Raw genomic sequence first — 18,844 nt, 5'->3', positions numbered from 1 at the left:
AATTTTTTTTTAAACGAAGCATGAACACATGTTACAGTGCACCCCACAAACACAGCCAAGCCTTTAAAAGAATGTGTTTTACCACCCCTTTAATATTGATCTAGTTTACTGCAGTGCAACAAGTGTCTCTTAGTAGCCGCCGTGTGAACGCACAGAGAAGCGTTATAGCATTCAAAACTCAAATGTGTCTAATACAACAGCACTGCGTTACCCCACATACACATTATATAAGCTTAATAAAAGGCATAATAAAAGCTCATGCTCTCGAACCGTGTCACACTTGTCTCTCATTAGCAAATCGCTCCAGCGGCCTCTTTCCACTACAACAGCTTTCAGCCCCACCCTGCTTCATAATAAAGTAACGTTAATAAATCCTTAATACATAGCTCATCCATGAATTTGATTTCTGCCCCAGTTCCGTCGGATTCTTTTCAACCCGCTGTAGAGGTGAAGGCTCGTTTTACATCACGAAAGTGCAGACTCGTAGGAAGACTGGGAGTGTTTTGGGTGCCATTTGGTACAGGGCCTAATGTGTTATGAACAGTCCTATTTCCTGTTTGTCTAGTATCTAAAAACACCTGTAATTTCCACAATATTACAGTGGCTGAGGAAGAATGTTTTGTGTCTGAGATGCAAAAGAAGGTACAAATTACTACATGCTGACAGTGTTCATTTTTGCTTAATTGAAATCGGCGTAGGTGGAAAAATAGCAACTTGTGATATCTTCTTGCCAATGTGAAGTGGTCCAGACAAAAGTCTTTGTGGAGAGAGGTAAAACCGCCGTCTACAATGTATCTTGGAGTTGGATAAGAGGATGTGGTCTTTCATGGCTTTGCATTGACAGAGACTTTTCCGCTGTAACCACATTTGATGCTTTTTTCAAAATTGTCAAAATGTGTGGATGTTTTCTCCATTTAAAGCAAATTATTTAAATAAAATCTAAATGACTTGGACTGTTATACTCAAGTTGTCTACAGTTAATTCGATGTCTTGGAAAAACAAGTTCACTGAGTACAAAGGAAGAGCTTCTTAAACATGCAAACCATAGTCGCTCTGAATGACATGTAACAACAAAGCAAACCTCAAATCAACTTCTGTGATAATTTCACCACTGAGTTCCTCAGAATTGTGGCACTGCGTCAGCAAATCAATTCCTTTTTGCCCAGATACAGGTACATTTTCATCTGGACTCCCGGAAGTTTGGTTTGAACGATGTATTATATTTTTATGATGGAATCTAACAAGAACAGGTTGCATGAGGGTAATTGAGGTTAGTTCTGGGCTAAAACACTACGCCTCAGGTCTACTATTTAAAGAAATCTTGATGCTGCGTACCAATAGAAACGTAAGAAGCTCTGGTCCAAACTCAGCCAATGATGTTGTTCTTCTCTACAGTTCCCACATCTTTTTGTAAGTCTAGACTAGCTTACACAAAGAGAGAGGATACAGCAAACACACCATTATGCATTTCAGCATTTTCCATATCCAATTTTGTTACCAGAATAAACGTCAGCTTGATGGCACTGTGGTAAAGCCAAATAATCACATCCAAAATAGCTGAAGTACTATAATTGCAAATGCTTAAATCTATCAAACAGGCAATCAATCAACAATCCCTCCAGGAGAAACAAACTCCTCATCTGATTCATGCAAACAAGAAGTGGAAAACTGTGCCATCTACTGTTTAAATGAATGTGCCATGTGTGGCATGCAACAGATCACAGAAAGTAGCATAAGATGTTATGAGATGTCCCTCAACATCAGATTAAAGCATTCATGCAACTAAATCACATTTGGAAAGAACATTTGTTTATTAATTTAAGTCTTCAGGTGAAAAAGGATAACACAAAACACAAGAAACATTATACAATCTTTTACTTTCCCTCCAACACTGCTGGCAGTGATAAACTTCTATTTAAGGTCTAGTTCTTAGATGTGCAAGACATTTCTGCAACTTATACTGTCAACTTTATTAATGTGCCGGACTCTTTACTAAAAAACTATCTTGATGTAAATGACTCATAATTCATCACTAATCCATCAATCTCAAGGCAAAAGGTTTTAGTTATAACAGTTCTTCTCTCAAGCTTAGTAAAAACACTTTAATAATAACAATCAGAAAAAAAAAAATTGACCCACCAATGAAAAGTCAGAAATACTACAGGGTTTTTCCTAGATTAAAATTGCTTTTCGGTGGTACCTTACATACATGTGCAAATGTGATTGATTACACTAAATGCAAATAACAAGTGTGATAATATGTATTATAATTGTAATTATATTTACATAGGATATAAGAGATATTTGGCTTCTAAGTATCTGGAACTTTATGAATTTGACAATTTTCGGTAACACTTTTACAACAAGATTCAATTTAAGCTAAGCTTTTCACATCATGTATTAATCTTAGTTATAGTTAATTAATGTTTGATCATAATACATAAACTGTTAGTTTACACAACTCAAAAAATATTAGTAATAAGTTATTATATGCAGAATATTACATTAACCTAGATTGATAAATGATGTAAAAAATATTTGTCGTTGTTTGCTCATGATGCATTAACAAATGAATGCATTAGTTAACACTTTACAAAAGTGTTACCAATTTTTTTTTACCTCAAAATGCTATGGGAAGTCAAACTAAAGTTTAAGTTTTGCTTAAACCCAAAATTTTACTTTGGTGGCCACCGAAACATTTTCAAAGAAGGAAAATCCCTGTATTAAAACAACACAAAATAAACAGAACTATGAACGCTGTTAATTCGCTTAAAGTCGCAACATTATACAGGAGATGATAACCTCTGGACCAACAGTAACAGTGTATCATTTACATAGACAAACACTCAAATCCTGAGCTCTCCGATAAGGTTGATGCGAATATTTTTAAACCAATTACTTTATTGTAGAAGGTCTTAAACACAACACAAAATGAACAGAAGTGACTGTCTAGAGTAAGGCTTAAGTAAGTGACCTTTCAACGCATATAATTATTGCATGAGGTCTAAGTAAATGGCAAAAGGCTGAAAATGAAAATGGCTTGAGGTTCCATAAAACACTGACCATTTGCTGATATTTTTGTGTGAAAGGACTGAAAATCAAAAGCATCTTCTGAAGTGTTGATCATAACGGAACAAAAAAATCTTGAAATCCCTGTTATTCAAAAATCAATGCAGGCTTATTCTCATTTGTTGAAAGATGGCATGTTTCCTGAGAGGATCCTGAGTATAGTATGTCACAGTTTCTTAAAAAGTGTGATGCGGTTCTCAAAGTGGTAACAGAGAGGAGAACATTTGCACAAGGCTGCTGGTGGCAGAGATACTGTGCTCAGTTAAGAGGGATAAATCCCATGTCAAGAGCGTCACTAAAGAGCGGGCTGTGGGCAAGGGAGTATGGGGGGCTGGGTACACGCAAAATGGGTTTATGGGTGTGAAGAGCAGCACGTTTGTTCTCTTTCTGGGGGCAAGGCATGTCTGTGGGGCGTCGGGCCTGGCGGCCTGAGCAGCCGGTAGAAGGTTTGCTGGGAGGAGAGACAGTGATGGTACTTAGTAGACTCTCTTGGGTAACCGGGGCGGTTTTGGGTGTGCCCGGAGTGCAGGTGCTCTGGATCACTGTGTGTGCCATTGATTCTATAAGCTCCTTTGTGCCCTGTGCGCACTGCAAAAGAATGGCAACAAGAAAGGGTAAGAGACTAAACACACTAACAAAGAAGATCACAATCAAACTTATGGGTATGCAAGTGCCAACTGATGTTAAGACAGCACAGCCAGTATGAGTATAAGAAGCTAGCCAAGATAAAAGTCAGAATAAAGATAAAAGTAGGTTAGTACTGCCAGGGAAATAATGAGATGAAAATGTGGAAACCAAGCATATCGTTTTACGGTTTCCGATGAGCTCAGGGTGAAGCGGTGCAGCTGAGTTTATAAGGGGTTCTCCAGGGGTCACAAAAGGATGAAAACACCTCCTTAACATCAGAACAAACATCCATCATGAGAAGTGGTGGAAAAGAACACGTGTGCATGATAACTAGCATGACCTCAGACGACAGAATCCCGAGACTGGATGAAAATGAGATAAGCACAGATGAATCGTGATGACATTAATTAGGAAACAATGACATGATGGAGGAACAACAAAACAACTGCAGACCTCTGGCGAGCATTAATACATGAACACATGACCATTATAAAATGGAGTAAAAACAGATGTCAGCTAAAACACTCAACTCATCCAGGAGAAAGAAGGAACAGAGAATAGACGGCGGTCCCAATGATTTCCGTTCTCATGACGGACATGTCTTATGATAGTGGTTTCAATGCAAAGAAATGAATGCCAAGCAGACGGCTCAAATAAAAGGCCGAGTAAAGGCCAAAGAGTCATGAGAAAGTGGTCACGAATTGCATGCAAGCACCCCTATATAACACCCTTACCATTGAACGTCACAGAGCTGCAGGAGCCTTCAGGCCGTGCAGGAGAGAGCAAACTCCTGACAGTTCTCCTCCTGTGTAAGGTTTATAACTTCAAACATCAGGGCTTGATGCAGGTCAATATCAAAACAGCACAATACACTAATATGATTTGCATATGTGGACTCCAAGCTAAAAGCATTAAAAACATTTTTTTTTACAATTCTATTCTCTTCGGCATGATTTTACACCACTCTAGCTTTGTAACTCAGAGAATTTTCCATGTACATATCTTCACACATTAAACAGAAAAGGTGCAAGCCTCATTAACTGTAACTCTTTCCCAGCAAGACATCATTATCCGGGGTTTACATTAAATATGATTAAACCTGGAAAACCTCACATTTCACATGCTTTTCTATGTCAAAGCTTAGGTTTCAGATCTGTTAAAATCGTGGTTTCTGTTGCACTACTGTTCAAAAGTTTGGAGACATTTATGGCTCGTTTCTCCCGAGCGGTACGTTCAGTAGAGTTTGGTACGGTACGCAATTTTTGACGTTTGCATTGTCAAAAGTTGTGAATGGTACCCTAATTCCGAAACCATACCGTACCATTTTTTTGGCACCCTTCCTTTGGGGTACCTAGCACAGTAGTCCGGTACTCAAGGGTGGAGCTAGACTCATTGCAGAACGTTGATTGGTTGACAGAGAATAGTCACTTGCGTGTTTTTCTTTGAAGCCTTGGCTCTAATAAAGCGCTTCGTCTTCTTGTGTCAACAGCCACATGCCGAGAAGCAAGAACAAGATCTGCTGTATGTCATCCATTGTTGTTTACTGTTGTTGTTTACTGTGTCGCTTTCTTCGCGCGAGAATTATGTCGATCGCTATATCATGCCTATCATAATGGTGCTGTTGGCAGTGGAAACGCAGGCCGGAACATGGTTTAGCGTCCCGAATCATACTGAACTGAACCGTATTGTACCTTACCGCTTGGTGCAAACGAGCTATAAGACTATGTTTTTGAAAGTAGTCTCTTATGCTCACCAAGGATGCATTTATTTGAAGAAAAAATACAGTAAAAACATAATAATGTGAAATATTATTACAATTTGAAATAGCTGTTTTCTATTTTAATAGATTATAAAATGCTATTTATTCCTGTGATGGCAAAGCTGAATTTTCAGCAGTCATTACTCAAGTCTTCAGTGTCACATGATCCTTCTGAAATCATTCTAATATGCTGATTTGGTGCTCAAGAAACATTTCTTATTATTATCAATGTTGAAAACAGTTGTAAAAATTTGTTTTAACAAATGTAAAAGTCCTTCAGTCACTTTTGATCAATTGCATCCTTGCTGAATAAAATAATTACATTATTTTTAAAAAACATCTTACTGACCCCGAACTTTTGAAAGTATATGGCTTGAAATGCCATAAAATGCTTTTTGGTGGACGGTGGATGGAGTAATATATGAGTATTACATACCATAGCTACCAAGGCTGTACAGTGTGTCATACATGTCATGCATGCTAAGAAAACCCCCCAAAAACAATTCAGACAGCGATGAATAAATGTACCACAGTAGCATGCGTGGAATACTGTTTTGCATGTCTAAGACAGAGCCTCTTGTTTGGGTGAAATGTAAGTTTGTTGTGTGCTTGTTTCTGTGTGAGGTTAATCTAGGGTTGCACAATTAACCAAAATGAAATCGAAATCGCAATTTGGCTTAGTCAATGTAATCGCAAAGGCTGTGATTGGATTGATCGGTTTGCAGTAAACGCTGCTCCATCTCAACAAGCACTGAGAGTTTGAGTCACTTACAACATGCATTTGAAAAAGCAACACATAACAAACATCTTTCCCAATTTGTTATGAGAAGCGTTTATAAACCGGTTTAACATTTATTGACATTTTTATCATAAATGTAATATTTTATAACAAAACCTTAAACCTTTCTAATGATTCATAGTGTTATTAAAATAGTAATATTTCTTATTTTGTTTAATATTTTTATTTAGGAATAACAATAATCCTAATTATTATTCCTATTATCATTATTCTTGCATCCATCATATTAATACATAAAACATATTTTTTGGGCCAAATTGTGCAGCCCTACAAACAAGAATAACAAACCTGGCGTTCATTATCATTTTTCTTTGGGAACACTCCCATAATTCCTATACAGTTGCCTCTATGCCATTTCCTCAGCTAGTCAGATGATGACTGTAAGCTGTATTTTCAAGTGCTCAACCAAAACGGATGGATTGTGATTAGTGATATGGGCTATAAGCTAAATTAACAACGTTAAGCAAGAGGTGTTATGTTCCTGCAGTCTGCCAATTTTTGGCACATAAAGAAAATGTTTGTCTGAAAAAATTTCTGGTTAAGGTTTGTATTTTGTGTGCCCTGTATGGAACATTAAATGTCCTTTGTCTGTCATATGTCTGTTTAAGAAACTACATCACTTGTGGTTGTTTTCAGAGATGGTAACAGGCGTTTTATACTTGTGCTACAATTGTGTGGCCTATGCTACAAAACTTTCAACCCTTGTAGCAAGGGCTGTCACTTTACATTCGAAAATCGATTGCACAATCGATCGGACCAACCAACACAAGTTTCGAAAACGAAAATAGGGAATCGATTTTTACCAAACATGTACACTATTATTTTTGAACGAATTAAACAAATAAAAAAGTTATTAACAGGTATTATTAATATGTTGAAATATGTTTTTAAAACTTGCATGTGTTCATATTGTGACAATGCTGTGTGCGTAGAAAAGAATGAGCGCTATTTCATCCAGAAGGGAGAGCAGCTTTCTCATTCCTCTCAGCGCCGCTCGCTCAACCCGAAATGCCCTTAGGGGCTACGAAAGAGTGAATGACGTCGAAAGCGACCTCTTACAGGAGATGTTGATTTATGAAAAGGAACCACCTTCGCCAGCTGACAGCGACCCGCTTTTGTGGTGGAAGATTGGCAGTTCGAAATACCCCCACCTTGCGCAGCTGGCAATGAAGTACCTGTGTCCCTGGAACATCAGTGCGGTCGGAGCGCGTCTTCTCAACAGCTGGGCATATAGTGAATAAAATACGCTCTGCTCTGGACCCCGAAAATGTTGATAGACTTGTTTTCCTGTCCAATAATTTGTTATAGAGCCTTATTTGCACGTTTCATCAGTAACGCCGGCATAGCTTAAGTGTCGGTTACGTTCAATTAAAAAAAACACATGGCCTGTTCGCAAGCTAAGTTCATTCAAAGTTTCATTTTGAACGGTTGAATAATTACGTTAAATTATTATCCACACGAACTTCACATTCAGTGTAGGCTAGTAAATTTTTAAGGTTTATTTTCAACCTCTTTTCATGGGCTACAGTTTTTTTGTTGTTGTTGTTGTGGAATTTATAATCGTAAACACAGCCATGTTAAAGCCTGTAGCTAATGTTTTTCTTTGACGTTATGGCAGTCCACTCTGCTTAATGTTTTTTTTCCCAGAATGTTGCACTCCTGTTTGTCATTGTGCACAAAATAAATCATCAGAAACATTGCTGACTTGTGCGTCTCAAACGCCCTCTTTACTTTCATCCTAATGCCTGTATTTTCCGTGGATTGGCGTAGGCTATATTTAGCGTTGAAAATGAAAACGTCATTTAAAATCGATTTTAGAATCGATTCAATGAACACTTGTGTCTCAAAAATCGAACAGGATTTTTTTTACAAAAGTGACAGCCCTACTTGTAGCATCAGTGCAAAAAAAGTTTATATGTTACATGATATGTTATCATGACTTTGGAACTAATTCTTCGACTTGAAGATAATCACATGGTGAGGTGCTCTTACCATGTTTGTGTCATTCTTGGCCATGAAAGGAGGGAGCTCAGCATCGGAGGTCACCGTTTGAGGTGCGTCATCTGGAGGTAAAAAGCCTCTTCTGTCAATCAAGCTGTAAAAGATGAAAAGGATGAGTATTGTGACTTGACTTTTAAAACACAGCACAACTCGGAAAGAAGTCAAATAATTGTACAATTAACATGTCATAGCTGAGAAACATGTTCTTGTTTGTAACAGTATGTACTAGCATTAATTTTGTCACCTATTTTTAATTTAGTCTTAGTCTTGTGCAAAATGTCCTTGTTAGTTTTAGTCATATTTAGTCAAAATGTCCTTGTTAGTTTTAGTCATATTTAGTCATTCACACATTTTTTTGTTAGTCAAGTTTCAGTCGACTAAAAGTCTCCTCATTTTAGTCTAGTTTTAGTAAAAAGAAAACTCAATGTATCGTGATGCAAAATAAGTTACATAAAATATATATAACCTGCATAATGTATGTGACATGTGTAACCATAGCTAACTGGTTGATTTACAGCGTAGATGCCTAAACTCAGCATTAGCTTATGAGACGTTAATTTAAGTTAACTTACATGAATGTGTGGGTGGTTAGCCTTTAGATGTCGCTTAAGTTTGGTGGTGTTTTTCCCCAATATTTTTTGTCCGCAGTGTTATAATGACACATTCTGACTTTTTGTCAATATCATTGTACGTAAAATGCGACCAAATAACGAGCCTCTTCCTTCTACCTAGAATATCGTTGTCGCTCGTGTTCGCTACTGTCTATGGGTGTTGTGTTCTTGCTCTATGTAGTTTCGTGTTGCAGCCACAGGCTGGCATACTAGTGAAATGTGTGTCAAATGTCCAAATATACATTATGAAGGCCAATTCACACCAGGAATGATAACTATAACAATAGTTATACTAGCATCCAGACCAGCAACGATATCGTTCTGTTAACAGGAGTACGAGACCTGGGGTGAGTCTCAAGCGGCTCCCTAGTTCAGTAGTCAGGGCACTGATCAGGATATAAGTCAATGGGCTGACTCCCTGATCAGTGTCCTGACTACTGAGCTAGGGAGCTGGTTGAGACGCACCCCTGTACTTGAGCAACAGTATAAAATAACACTAGCATGTACATCAGCCTGAAGCCAAATCACAAGCAGTTGACATTATTCACTTACTCATTAACAAACTCTGATATTTGCATCTTTATTAATTTAAAATAAACAATGATGTTGGCATGTTCATGCTGTACTGACCTGGGAGGCATCGGCCCACATAGCACCACACAACAGTTTGTGAAGATGTTGTTATAGGTGTAGGGATTCCCTGATTCTTCACCTCTTTTACTGGACCAAGAGCCTTTGATCTGAAATGTAAAACATTGCAATTAAATGAGAAGTACTGACTAAATTTTTAAAACAAATAATTATATAGCTTCCTTGATGTTATCGATTAAATTCAAGCATTCATGGTGATATTTACATCTTCGTTGGTTGTGAGGTTGGAGGCCACAAGATAAGTATGGAAACCTGACAGACCCAGAATGGACCAGATGGAGAAGAAGCAAATGACCAGCTCCACAACAGTGCAAGAAGGGTTAAGGGTACAAATCTGCTGAAAATGTGTGTCAATGTCCAAATATACATTATGAAGGTCAATTCACACCAGGAATGATAACAATAACGATAACTATACTAGCATCCAGACCAGCGGCGCTATCGTTCTGCTTATTCTAAGCACGCGCTGCAATTTAGTTTTCTGCCGCTTTAAATGCTTGAGCTCTTTAAAGTCTGATGGATTCCAATTGGCTGTCAATGTTTTAATCATTCATCAGCTGGGAAAAAATTGTTCTGAAAGTGATTTCAGTTTATCTGTGGTTTATCTGAAGTTTATTTGTGCTGATATCAATATAGGTGTGATGTGGACTCTGCTATTCTTTTGTATTTTGAACGATTTTTAGAACTATATCTTTATTGTTATCATTATTGTCATGTGAACAGGCATTAATAGTACAAAATATACAAAAACAGTAGTGATTTTTTTAGAATGATTACGCAAAATGAATCTCATGTGTTTGAACAGCCATTCTGCCCCATTATTGAACCAAAAAGTATCCTTATATATAGTGTTAGACCGATATATCGGCCGGCCGATATATCAGGCCAATATTTGCGGGGTTTTTTTACATGTATCGGCAGATACAAGGCTGCTGCGTTCGCCGATATTCTTTTCAAGAGATTAAGTTAAGTGCACCTAAGCATTAAATGACTAGGTTGAAAATAGTTTTAAAAGTATAAAAGTTTTAAGTATAGTACTGTTAGTGTGCACTTTATTATGATGCTTGCTTGTTGATACTGTGTGCAATAGTGTCATTATTTTATCTATGCTTAAATATTTATTTTCAGAATTTAGTTTCACCACTGAACTCTTGTTTTCTTGTTCTACCTCACCTGTTTTTACTATTTGTTAAATATTGTTTTTTTTTAGTTCAATAAATGTTCCTTTATTCATTTTTAAATTGTTATCATCATGATCATTGTGTAATTTTTATGATGTAAATTGAGGGAGCAAAAGCAGTATCGGCTCCAAATATCGGCTCAAGAAAATCGGCAGCCCGTATCGGTTATTGGCTAAGGCTGATGAAAAAAAAATCGGTATCGGCATCGGCACTAAAAAAAATCCATATCGGTCGATCCCTACTTCTGTATCCTTCACAGGTTGTGGAAAATCGTGGCGTGACCTCTAACCGCAAACTTAAAAGGGGGCTGGACACCGGCGGAATCTGTATCTAGCGGCAACTGTTCCCACCCTGACAGGAAAGCAGGGAGTGGTGGAATCCTTGAGCCGATTAGGGATGAATGGGATTAGGAAAAAGGCAGAACCAACAGCAGTGTAAACAGATAGTAAACTCTGTCAGCCTTGCTATTGTGTGCTTCTGAGCATGGGGCGGTGCAGACAACAAGCATGCCAGCAAGGAGGACATTGTGAACACAGTAAAAAAGGATATCTGGCTGGGCTGTCCTGTATTGCCTGGATGATACCATTGTTTCCCATTTGTGATCCTGTTGATAAGAGTAACTGATCAGACAACTGCTTCAAAACTGACTTACAAAAAGTCCGTCAAAATACAACAATCTCCCACGTATCTACAGTACCGTTCAAAAGTTTGCATTCAATTGATCCAAAATACAATAAAAATAATGTAATAATGTGAATTTTTTAGTGCTGGGCAAATTAACGCGTTAACACGGGCGATACATTTTTTAATTTTAACGCATTCAAAACATTTAACGCAATTAACGCAGACTTCGTTTTTATATACATTTTTGCCTAGCGATACATGATCACGCTCTTATTCATGTAAATGCTTTTAAACAATCGAAGCGCGACAAGACAGAAGAGAACGCGCTGCTGAGATTGTATTTCAATCTCCTGTCTGTGTGGCTGCGTCTCAATCCCTAGTTGCGTCAGTCTCGTGCACACAGAGTTCTCTTTCGCTCTTTAACAAACAATAACAACAACACAGAGAATGTTGCCAAAATGCCAGTTTTGTCGAGTACTCTCATAATAGAAGTCTTAAATGAGTTAAATAACGTCTTAAAGGAACGCGAGAAAATGAGATGCGCGTGACAGCGCGTCAGATCCGCGTCACGTTCGGCAGCGGCCGATCTTAAAATGACAGCAGCACTGATGATGTCTGTCATTAATGTTCATCAAAGAATAAAGGGAACAGAGAAAAGAAGATTGATCTATATTTAATTTATTATTTATGCAGTTAAGAAAGGTGTTTGATAACTATTACATTTCTGTATATTTCTAACAGGGAAGGCCACAGGTAAATATAACATTTATTATAATGGGTTTATTTAAAGATTGTTTTAAGTTCACTTAAATTAAAAGTTGTTTTTTAAAGCTCAATAAATGTTGAAATTGGTAGCTTTCATTTATACTGTAATGCAGGGGAGTCCAAAGTCGGTCCTGGAGGGCCACTGTCCTGCAGAGTTTAGCTCCAACTTGCCTCAATACATGTCTGGAAGTTTCTAGTGTGCCTAATAAGACCTTGATTAGCTCTTAAAGGTGTGTTTAAACTCTAAAGCTAAACTCTGCAGGACAGTGGCCCTCCAGGAGCAGAATTGGACACCCCTGCTGTAATGTAATGTCATTAATGTTTCATAGAGACATTAGTATCAGTGATACTGGCCTTCCTTCATAAAAAGATGCCATTACAGCTCCTATTTAAAATATGCTGTCTTTAAATTGTTTCTACATTAATTTGGAGAGTAACTGAAATTATTACAATATCAAAATATTAAAAACTCCCCAAAATATTAACAACTTGCGATTAATCGCGATTAATTACAGAAATCAATGCGATTAATTTGTATAAAATTGTATCGATTCCCAGCACTAGAATGTTTTTTTTTTTTTAAATAACCGTTTTCGATTTTAATATATTTCAAAATGTAATTTAATCCTATGATGGCAAAGCTGAATTTTCAGCATCCTTCAAATCATTCTAATATGCTAATTTGATGCTCGAGAAACATTTCATTTTAATAACACTGTTAAACAGCTGTGCTATTCTTGTGGAAACGTGATGCAAACTCTGATGAATTGAAAGTTCAAAAGAACAGCTTTTTAAATAGATATTTATTGTAAAACATCATGAATGACTTTCCTGTCACTTTTGATCAATTTGTCCTTGCTGAAAAATAATATTAATATTCCCCACATCTCCCCACTGACAACTATCATACACAAATCACCATGGCTGTTTTTGTGTGAAAGTGACTGTGGTGAAACTTACGTAAAGTGAGGTGAGTGATCACACAGCCAAAGATAAAGGAGGTCAGAAAGGACAGTGACACTATGAAGGCATAAAAAAAGCGATAGTTGCGCTTTCCAACACAGTTCCCCACCCAAGGACAGTGATGGTCAAACCGCTCTACAAGGGGAACAGAGGCAGAACATTCTGAGAAACAATGCTTACAAGAAACCTCTGTGCATTCTCATGCAATGATTAGAAGTGATTTGTGTTTTGGGTTAGACTATTACACATTTATTATAACATGAAATTTTGTAGCTTTTAAAGAAACAGTTCACCCAAATATGCCATTATTTTCTCACACCCATGGGGTTTCAAACCAGTATGACTTCCTTCCATGGAATTAAAATTAATGGGTAATTGAGTTTTAAGTGTTCAATAAAGCAAAAGCACAGCAAAAGTTTCATAAAATGGACCATATGACTAGTGTGCTATATTTCAAGACTTCTGAAGCCATTCAATGGCTGTGAAAGAGAAACAGAAAATTTTAGATGAAATTACACATCTTTATATCCACCCTAATTCTCCATGGCATATTCACAAGAGTTCATTACAAAAGCTATATTGCTAGATTTGTGAAAATAATCATTTATTTTGAGTCTGAATTTCTAAATGAGCTGATTGGGCCAGGTCTGCATTATTAGTTCATGAATCAGACTGATCCAATTTGTTTAACTTACTGATTGCAGAATTGACAGCTCACTGAATGGGAAAATAACCGGTGAATAATTACTTACATTTCAGTCTAGACATAACGTGCAAGGCTTCAGAAGACATGGAATACACAACACAATTTGTATAGACTGTCTTTATGGTTCTTGTAGAAGTTTTAAAGTGAAATATACATTTGGTCATGATTTACTCGCCCTCATGTTGTTTCAAACCTGTATAACTTTCCTTTTTTCTGTGACACACAAAAGATATTTTAAAGATTGCTGGAAACCAAACTATTTTGGTCAACATTGGCTTCTATTGTATGGACAAGAAGATCTCAAAAGATCTTTTATGTTCCCAAAAAATAGAAAGTCATACAAGTTTGAAACAATATGGGGGTGAGTAAATTATTATATAATTTTCATTTTATAATAAATGCACGAAAAAACAGCAACCAATATATCAAGTCATCATTTCATTTAAGGTTTCATTTCTCAATTAACTATATCTTTAAATCCAGAAAATTTGTATGCTTGATCTGGAAATACTGCCTTACCAACACAGTTGTCACACATGCCGCAGTGGGATGTCCGGGGCGGACGGAACATCTTGCATGTGAAACAATATTTAAGCTTGACCACCTGGTCATTTATAAGGATCTCTTTAGTGCGGGGAGGTGGACGGTATGTTGAAGATCCAGAATTATCTTTAAAGAAACCCACAATTTCAATATCAACATATACAACAAATAAGTTAGGAGGCAAAAAATTGAGACAAATAAAGTACATATTCAAAGCCTCACCAATCTGTCTCTCTATGTCCACAGCCTCATCCGGCAAAGCCCTGGGTAAGATCCCTGGGTCTGTAAAACTGGTTTGAAGGAGGGCGAAGATGACAAATAAAAATAAGACCCCACCGATTACTGGAATGAAGACAGTGAGGTGATGCACCAGAAAGGGGCAACTGTTATGAATCAAGCACAAAGACAAGAACAAAGTTATCACCTGCTACAAACATGGGTTAAAACAAGCTTACTTTCTGATGATAACCAATTGGATGCAACTCTTTCAGACTGGCATGTTGTCAAGAAGAGCGGTGGAGATGTCTCTATTGTCAAAAGTAGTAGTATTGTCTAGCAGTGTGAACACTGGTGTCTCTGTGAGTAAGTGCATACTACTCACTCAAATGTGAAGAATAAGCCACTGGTGATGACAACAAGGGCGATGGTCAGCGGGAGCACACCGCATTGCCTGGCCAAAATAATGCGCCCATCACAGTAGAAGCGATTATTCCCAGGGAAAACCTCCCATTTTCTCCGCTGTCGTTGGGTGCTTTTCCTCCCACAGGGCAGGGTGGAGGATGTCTGGGTGGTTGGTGTTCTGAGCGCTCGGGGGTCTATTTGTTGATACTCACAGTTTTTCATTTTCAGAAAATGTAAATGTAACACTATATATGTAACCTTAAGAACAGGTTAAGTTAACTTGTAACAAACCAAGCCCTAACAAAGAGGAAGCTAAATCGAAACTACATATCAGCTGTGAAGCTCCACCACAAATGTTAACTAAAGGTCCCGTCACAACTGTACTGACAAATCACTTGAGTAACGTTACTAAACTAACGTTAACTAGAAAGTCCACAAAGCACATAATTCGTTGCTCAATGCATTCGTTTGCAACTAAACATCCCCTATAGGGATTATCCCGACGGACAATTATTATATTATCATGCCATGTTGTTGCTTTCGATATATGTGGAGTCTCTTAGCTAAGCTAATTACGTTAGCTTTTTGACTAGCTGTCAACTATCTCAGCGGACGACATTACTCCTCAAGCGCTGTTCAACCGTCATTTTGACGACACTCGGCTCCTCGCGCTGCCCAGTCGTCCGATCTCTGTTCAACCGTAATGAGTCTGATGGGTATTCAAAATTAGATCAGAGCATGTTGTTTATAATTCTTTAGTAAGAGTTCATATAACGCAGCGTTCAGCTACGGATACAATATTTACCTCAGCGCGATCACTTCCCTAGCCGAGGATTACCTGAAGAAAGCGACCAATGACTCGCGAGGGTTGCGTCATCTCCGTCAGACCAATGAAAGATCACTTCCGAGACGCTATGCCACAGCCTGTGTAGTTTTTAATGATCCGAAGATCCTAATGCTGTACACCAAAATTACGAATGTAACTAATACATACAAAACATCCACAATTATGAATGTAACAAAATACGTAACCTGTATAAAATATTAAACAAATATATCAATTGTAATGACCTTTTATAGGCCAAAGTGAGCCAACTTAGTGTTATCCTTTTTAAAAACAATAAAGCAAGGTTTTTCTTCTTCCCCCTCCACTGGAACTGGAATAAGTGTAATTTGAAGTACTAACATTATATATATATATATATATATATATATACAAAACCATATAAACTGAAAAATAAAAACCAACTCAAAAATATTAAATACTATTTGAATGGAACATTGGAACAGTCACATACCTTTTTTACTTTACCATCATTGTCTGAACAGACCAATTATGACACTTTGTACCCACTAGATGGTGATATAACACAATATAACGGGTCTTGTGATGTGACCATGTGAAAGCCATGCCTTGTGAACATTCTTCCCCCCTCCAAATTAGACCAAATCATTAAAAAAAAATTTTATGGATATCAAAAGTAAATTAACTTTCAAGCACCGCATTTAGTTCGGGCTAAGGTTTTTTTTTTTTTTTCATAGGAGAAAAAAAAAAATACAGGACTAATTTGTAAATGGTCCAACAAGGATATTTATTAAATAGTTATCCAATACAAAAATATATTTTAGCCTTTAAGGGAACACCATAATCCATCCTAAAACAATACAATACATTAATTCCAACAATATTTGCCAAGCAGCATTAATATTATCCAAAAGGCCAGAGGAATGTTATGAAGACTGAAACAAGCGCTTCAATTTATTCCCGTAAAGTTAAGTCCAGGGGAGGAAGTTACAGTGCAGAGCCAGACCTAAAAACCAATATGATATGAAATACCCCAGGATGCATCGTGTGTAAACTGAGCAAGCCTGCCAGTGCATCAGGAGGTAAAGGACTTGATTATTTCTGCACATTCCCACAGCACATCTTAAGCCAGGTTTGTCATCCTTTTGCTGTTGTATTTGGTCAGGTCTAAACAGCCTTTCATCTCGCAGCAGAGGTTCATACTGAAAAAGCAGGTGGCCACTGATCCAGTAGAGCACAGGCGAGGAGGATGCAAGAAACCGTGTCAACACCTGAGAGGACACAAAAAAAAGACATGTTGAGCAAGTATACTACATATATCATATGATAATGATCAATTTCAAGAGTCCTACCTGCACATGCATACAGAAAATTCCAAACAGAAGAAGGACAGAACTGTGCACAATGTAAACAAAGACTTTGGGGTTACAGAAGCCATGCATTTTCCGGTCTTTTCCTCTGTCTCCCAAACCCAAATACATACAAAACACTGGGTTAGCCATTATGTACATATATGAGGCGATGAATCCCAGAGTTGCAACAGGCAGTGCCAAAATAAAGTTGGGTATCTGAATCCATCGAAAGTATCGAAGGAAGCCCACGTCCCAATAAGCATCCTGTATGTACGAATACAAAAGTGGAATTCGCCATTGGCACCATCTTGGTGTTGGAGATGCTGCATCAGCCACACGGTATCCTTTGTCCCGGGCCAAATTAAGCAGCACAGGAGGAACTTGAGTAGCAGTTGGATGGCAAAACGTTTGGTAACCATAGAACTGAAACAGGCAAAAGGGTAGCGCTACGAGAGCTGCATTTAATGCTCCTGTGAGAACAAAACGAATAAGCTCCCTGACATGGTGACTGTATCGAACGCCCCCTTCTCCTTTGCTAAAAGCCCGTGTACGGGCAAGACCCCATTGCAAGGAGAGATACAGCAAAAATCCAGCATTCACAAGCCCATTAGCACGAGCACCTGTAGCAAACCCCAGGAGAAGACAAGCTCCTGTTGTGAATCTTTTCTCTAGTAACCAGAGGCCTGCAAAGGTGAGAGTTGCAAAGAGAGTCTCTGAATAGCCTGCGACCATAAAAACATTAGCCGGTGTCAGACAGTACATTAAGACTGCAACAAGGGCAAGTTTTCTGTCCTGTACCACCAAACGACTCAGTTTGTATAGTGCCACGGCACTTATGACAAAGAGAAAGCTATTCCCTATAGCCACAGCTAAAAGTAATCGGCCATGCATTGTGAGAAATCCAGACATGGGCCACAGCACAGTGGCTGCCAGTAACCGCAGGAGGAGGGGAAACAGAGGAAAGAATGCAAAGTTGTGTTCATATAAGTATCCACGTTCTGCAATGAAGAGGAAATGCTCTGCATCCCAGTGACTAAGGCCACCAAATACTGCTTCGATGACAGGGTCAAGCAGGAGAGGTGTCTCTAACCGCGGAGGGCTAAAGGCATCTGCCACATGGTCTGGAATCACTGCATTCAGCACAGCCTTCAAGAGAGCACAAAATAAACAAACAGTAATTTGTCATATGCTCAGTTATGCAGTAGGTGTCACTCTAATGTCAATTTCGCAAAAAAAAAGCGCCAGAGATTATTTTATGGAGCCTTTATATCCATAATTAATAAAGGCAGACATCATGCAAAATACAAGTACAAATACATAATTGCACGGATATTTTAGTCATTTATGTCAGTTGCTTACCTGTAAACAAAGGGAAAGCAGTCGCGTGAACCCTGCAAACTGTGCAACTGTCCACGAGTCTTGATTTATACAATTGTTTGAAGGTGACATGTTTGACACAAACAACAGAACATTTCCCTTACCGAAAATAATAAATTAATCTCAGTAAATTAGCACATACGATAAGCGATGCACCTCAAAACATAAGAACCCAAAAAGAGCAATATGCATTTCTTTCTTTTGAGTTTGGAGTTTAAAAACAGCAAAACACCGCTTCCGTAGTCGAGAAATAAAACATAGTATATTATATTCACGTTTTCCAATTCGTCTCAAAGCCATTGAAAGGAACGATAGAACTGACGACACGCACGGCACTTCCGCCATGCAGTCTTTACAAATGTCAAAATAAAAGCCCCAAAGTGGTACAAT

General features: G+C 38.0%; 2 protein-coding genes across 7 annotated transcripts; both read right to left on the bottom strand.

Moving 5' to 3' along the window:
• Positions 1 to 1,556: 1,556 nt before the first annotated feature.
• zdhhc18a (zDHHC palmitoyltransferase 18a) lies at positions 1,557 to 15,820 on the bottom strand. 6 transcript variants are annotated; one of them, XR_013818045.1, is made up of 12 exons: positions 15,726 to 15,779; positions 14,901 to 15,629; positions 14,522 to 14,682; positions 14,276 to 14,425; positions 13,048 to 13,185; positions 11,248 to 11,302; positions 9,723 to 9,825; positions 9,497 to 9,606; positions 8,247 to 8,349; positions 4,431 to 4,501; positions 3,882 to 4,058; positions 1,789 to 3,657 (listed from the first exon to the last, which is right to left on the bottom strand). XR_013818045.1 is itself a non-coding variant. In XM_079837072.1 (11 exons), exons 2-10 carry the CDS (start codon positions 15,140 to 15,142, stop codon positions 4,460 to 4,462), a joined length of 1,104 nt encoding a protein of 367 aa, XP_079693198.1. In that variant the 5' UTR covers positions 15,143 to 15,629; positions 15,726 to 15,809; the 3' UTR covers positions 1,557 to 3,657; positions 4,431 to 4,459. The 6 variants fall into 6 exon arrangements, 5 of the variants coding, with proteins under 5 accessions (XP_079693198.1, XP_079693197.1, XP_079693196.1 ...); XM_079837072.1 differs by lacking the exon at positions 3,882 to 4,058 and having other exon boundaries at positions 1,557 to 3,657; positions 15,726 to 15,809; XM_079837071.1 differs by lacking the exon at positions 3,882 to 4,058 and having other exon boundaries at positions 1,557 to 3,657; positions 14,901 to 15,820.
• A 671-nt stretch (positions 15,821 to 16,491) lies between these two features.
• pigv (phosphatidylinositol glycan anchor biosynthesis, class V) lies at positions 16,492 to 18,799 on the bottom strand. The gene is made up of 3 exons (XM_079836633.1): positions 18,437 to 18,799; positions 17,078 to 18,223; positions 16,492 to 16,996 (listed from the first exon to the last, which is right to left on the bottom strand). The coding sequence occupies exons 1-3, from the start codon at positions 18,524 to 18,526 to the stop codon at positions 16,694 to 16,696; spliced, it is 1,539 nt and encodes a 512-aa protein (XP_079692759.1). The 5' UTR covers positions 18,527 to 18,799; the 3' UTR covers positions 16,492 to 16,693.
• Between the last annotated feature and the right edge of the window lie 45 nt (positions 18,800 to 18,844).

Source organism: Gobio gobio, assembly GCF_949357685.1.
Source record: "Gobio gobio genome assembly, chromosome: 15".
NCBI lineage: Eukaryota > Metazoa > Chordata > Actinopteri > Cypriniformes > Gobionidae > Gobio > Gobio gobio.
Note: the sequence above shows the minus strand (reverse complement) of the source record. Positions and strands in the feature narration are given on the sequence as shown.

What these genes read in the sequence shown, in the direction of transcription:
- zdhhc18a (XM_079837070.1), bottom strand. Translation starts at nt 15,142, where the DNA reads ATGAAAAACTGTGAGTATCAACAAATAGACCCCCGAGCGCTCAGAACA. An exon ending in GGACATAGAGAGACAGATTG is followed by an intron (nt 14,426 to 14,521) that starts GTGAGGCTTTGA and finishes GTTTCTTTAAAG; the next exon opens with ATAATTCTGGATCTTCAACA. An exon ending in ACCTCACAACCAACGAAGAT is followed by an intron (nt 9,607 to 9,722) that starts GTAAATATCACC and finishes TTTACATTTCAG; the next exon opens with ATCAAAGGCTCTTGGTCCAG.
- pigv (XM_079836633.1), bottom strand. Translation starts at nt 18,526, where the DNA reads ATGTCACCTTCAAACAATTGTATAAATCAAGACTCGTGGACAGTTGCA. An exon ending in TGCTTTCCCTTTGTTTACAG is followed by an intron (nt 18,224 to 18,436) that starts GTAAGCAACTGA and finishes GCTCTCTTGAAG; the next exon opens with GCTGTGCTGAATGCAGTGAT. An exon ending in TTTTCTGTATGCATGTGCAG is followed by an intron (nt 16,997 to 17,077) that starts GTAGGACTCTTG and finishes GTGTCCTCTCAG; the next exon opens with GTGTTGACACGGTTTCTTGC.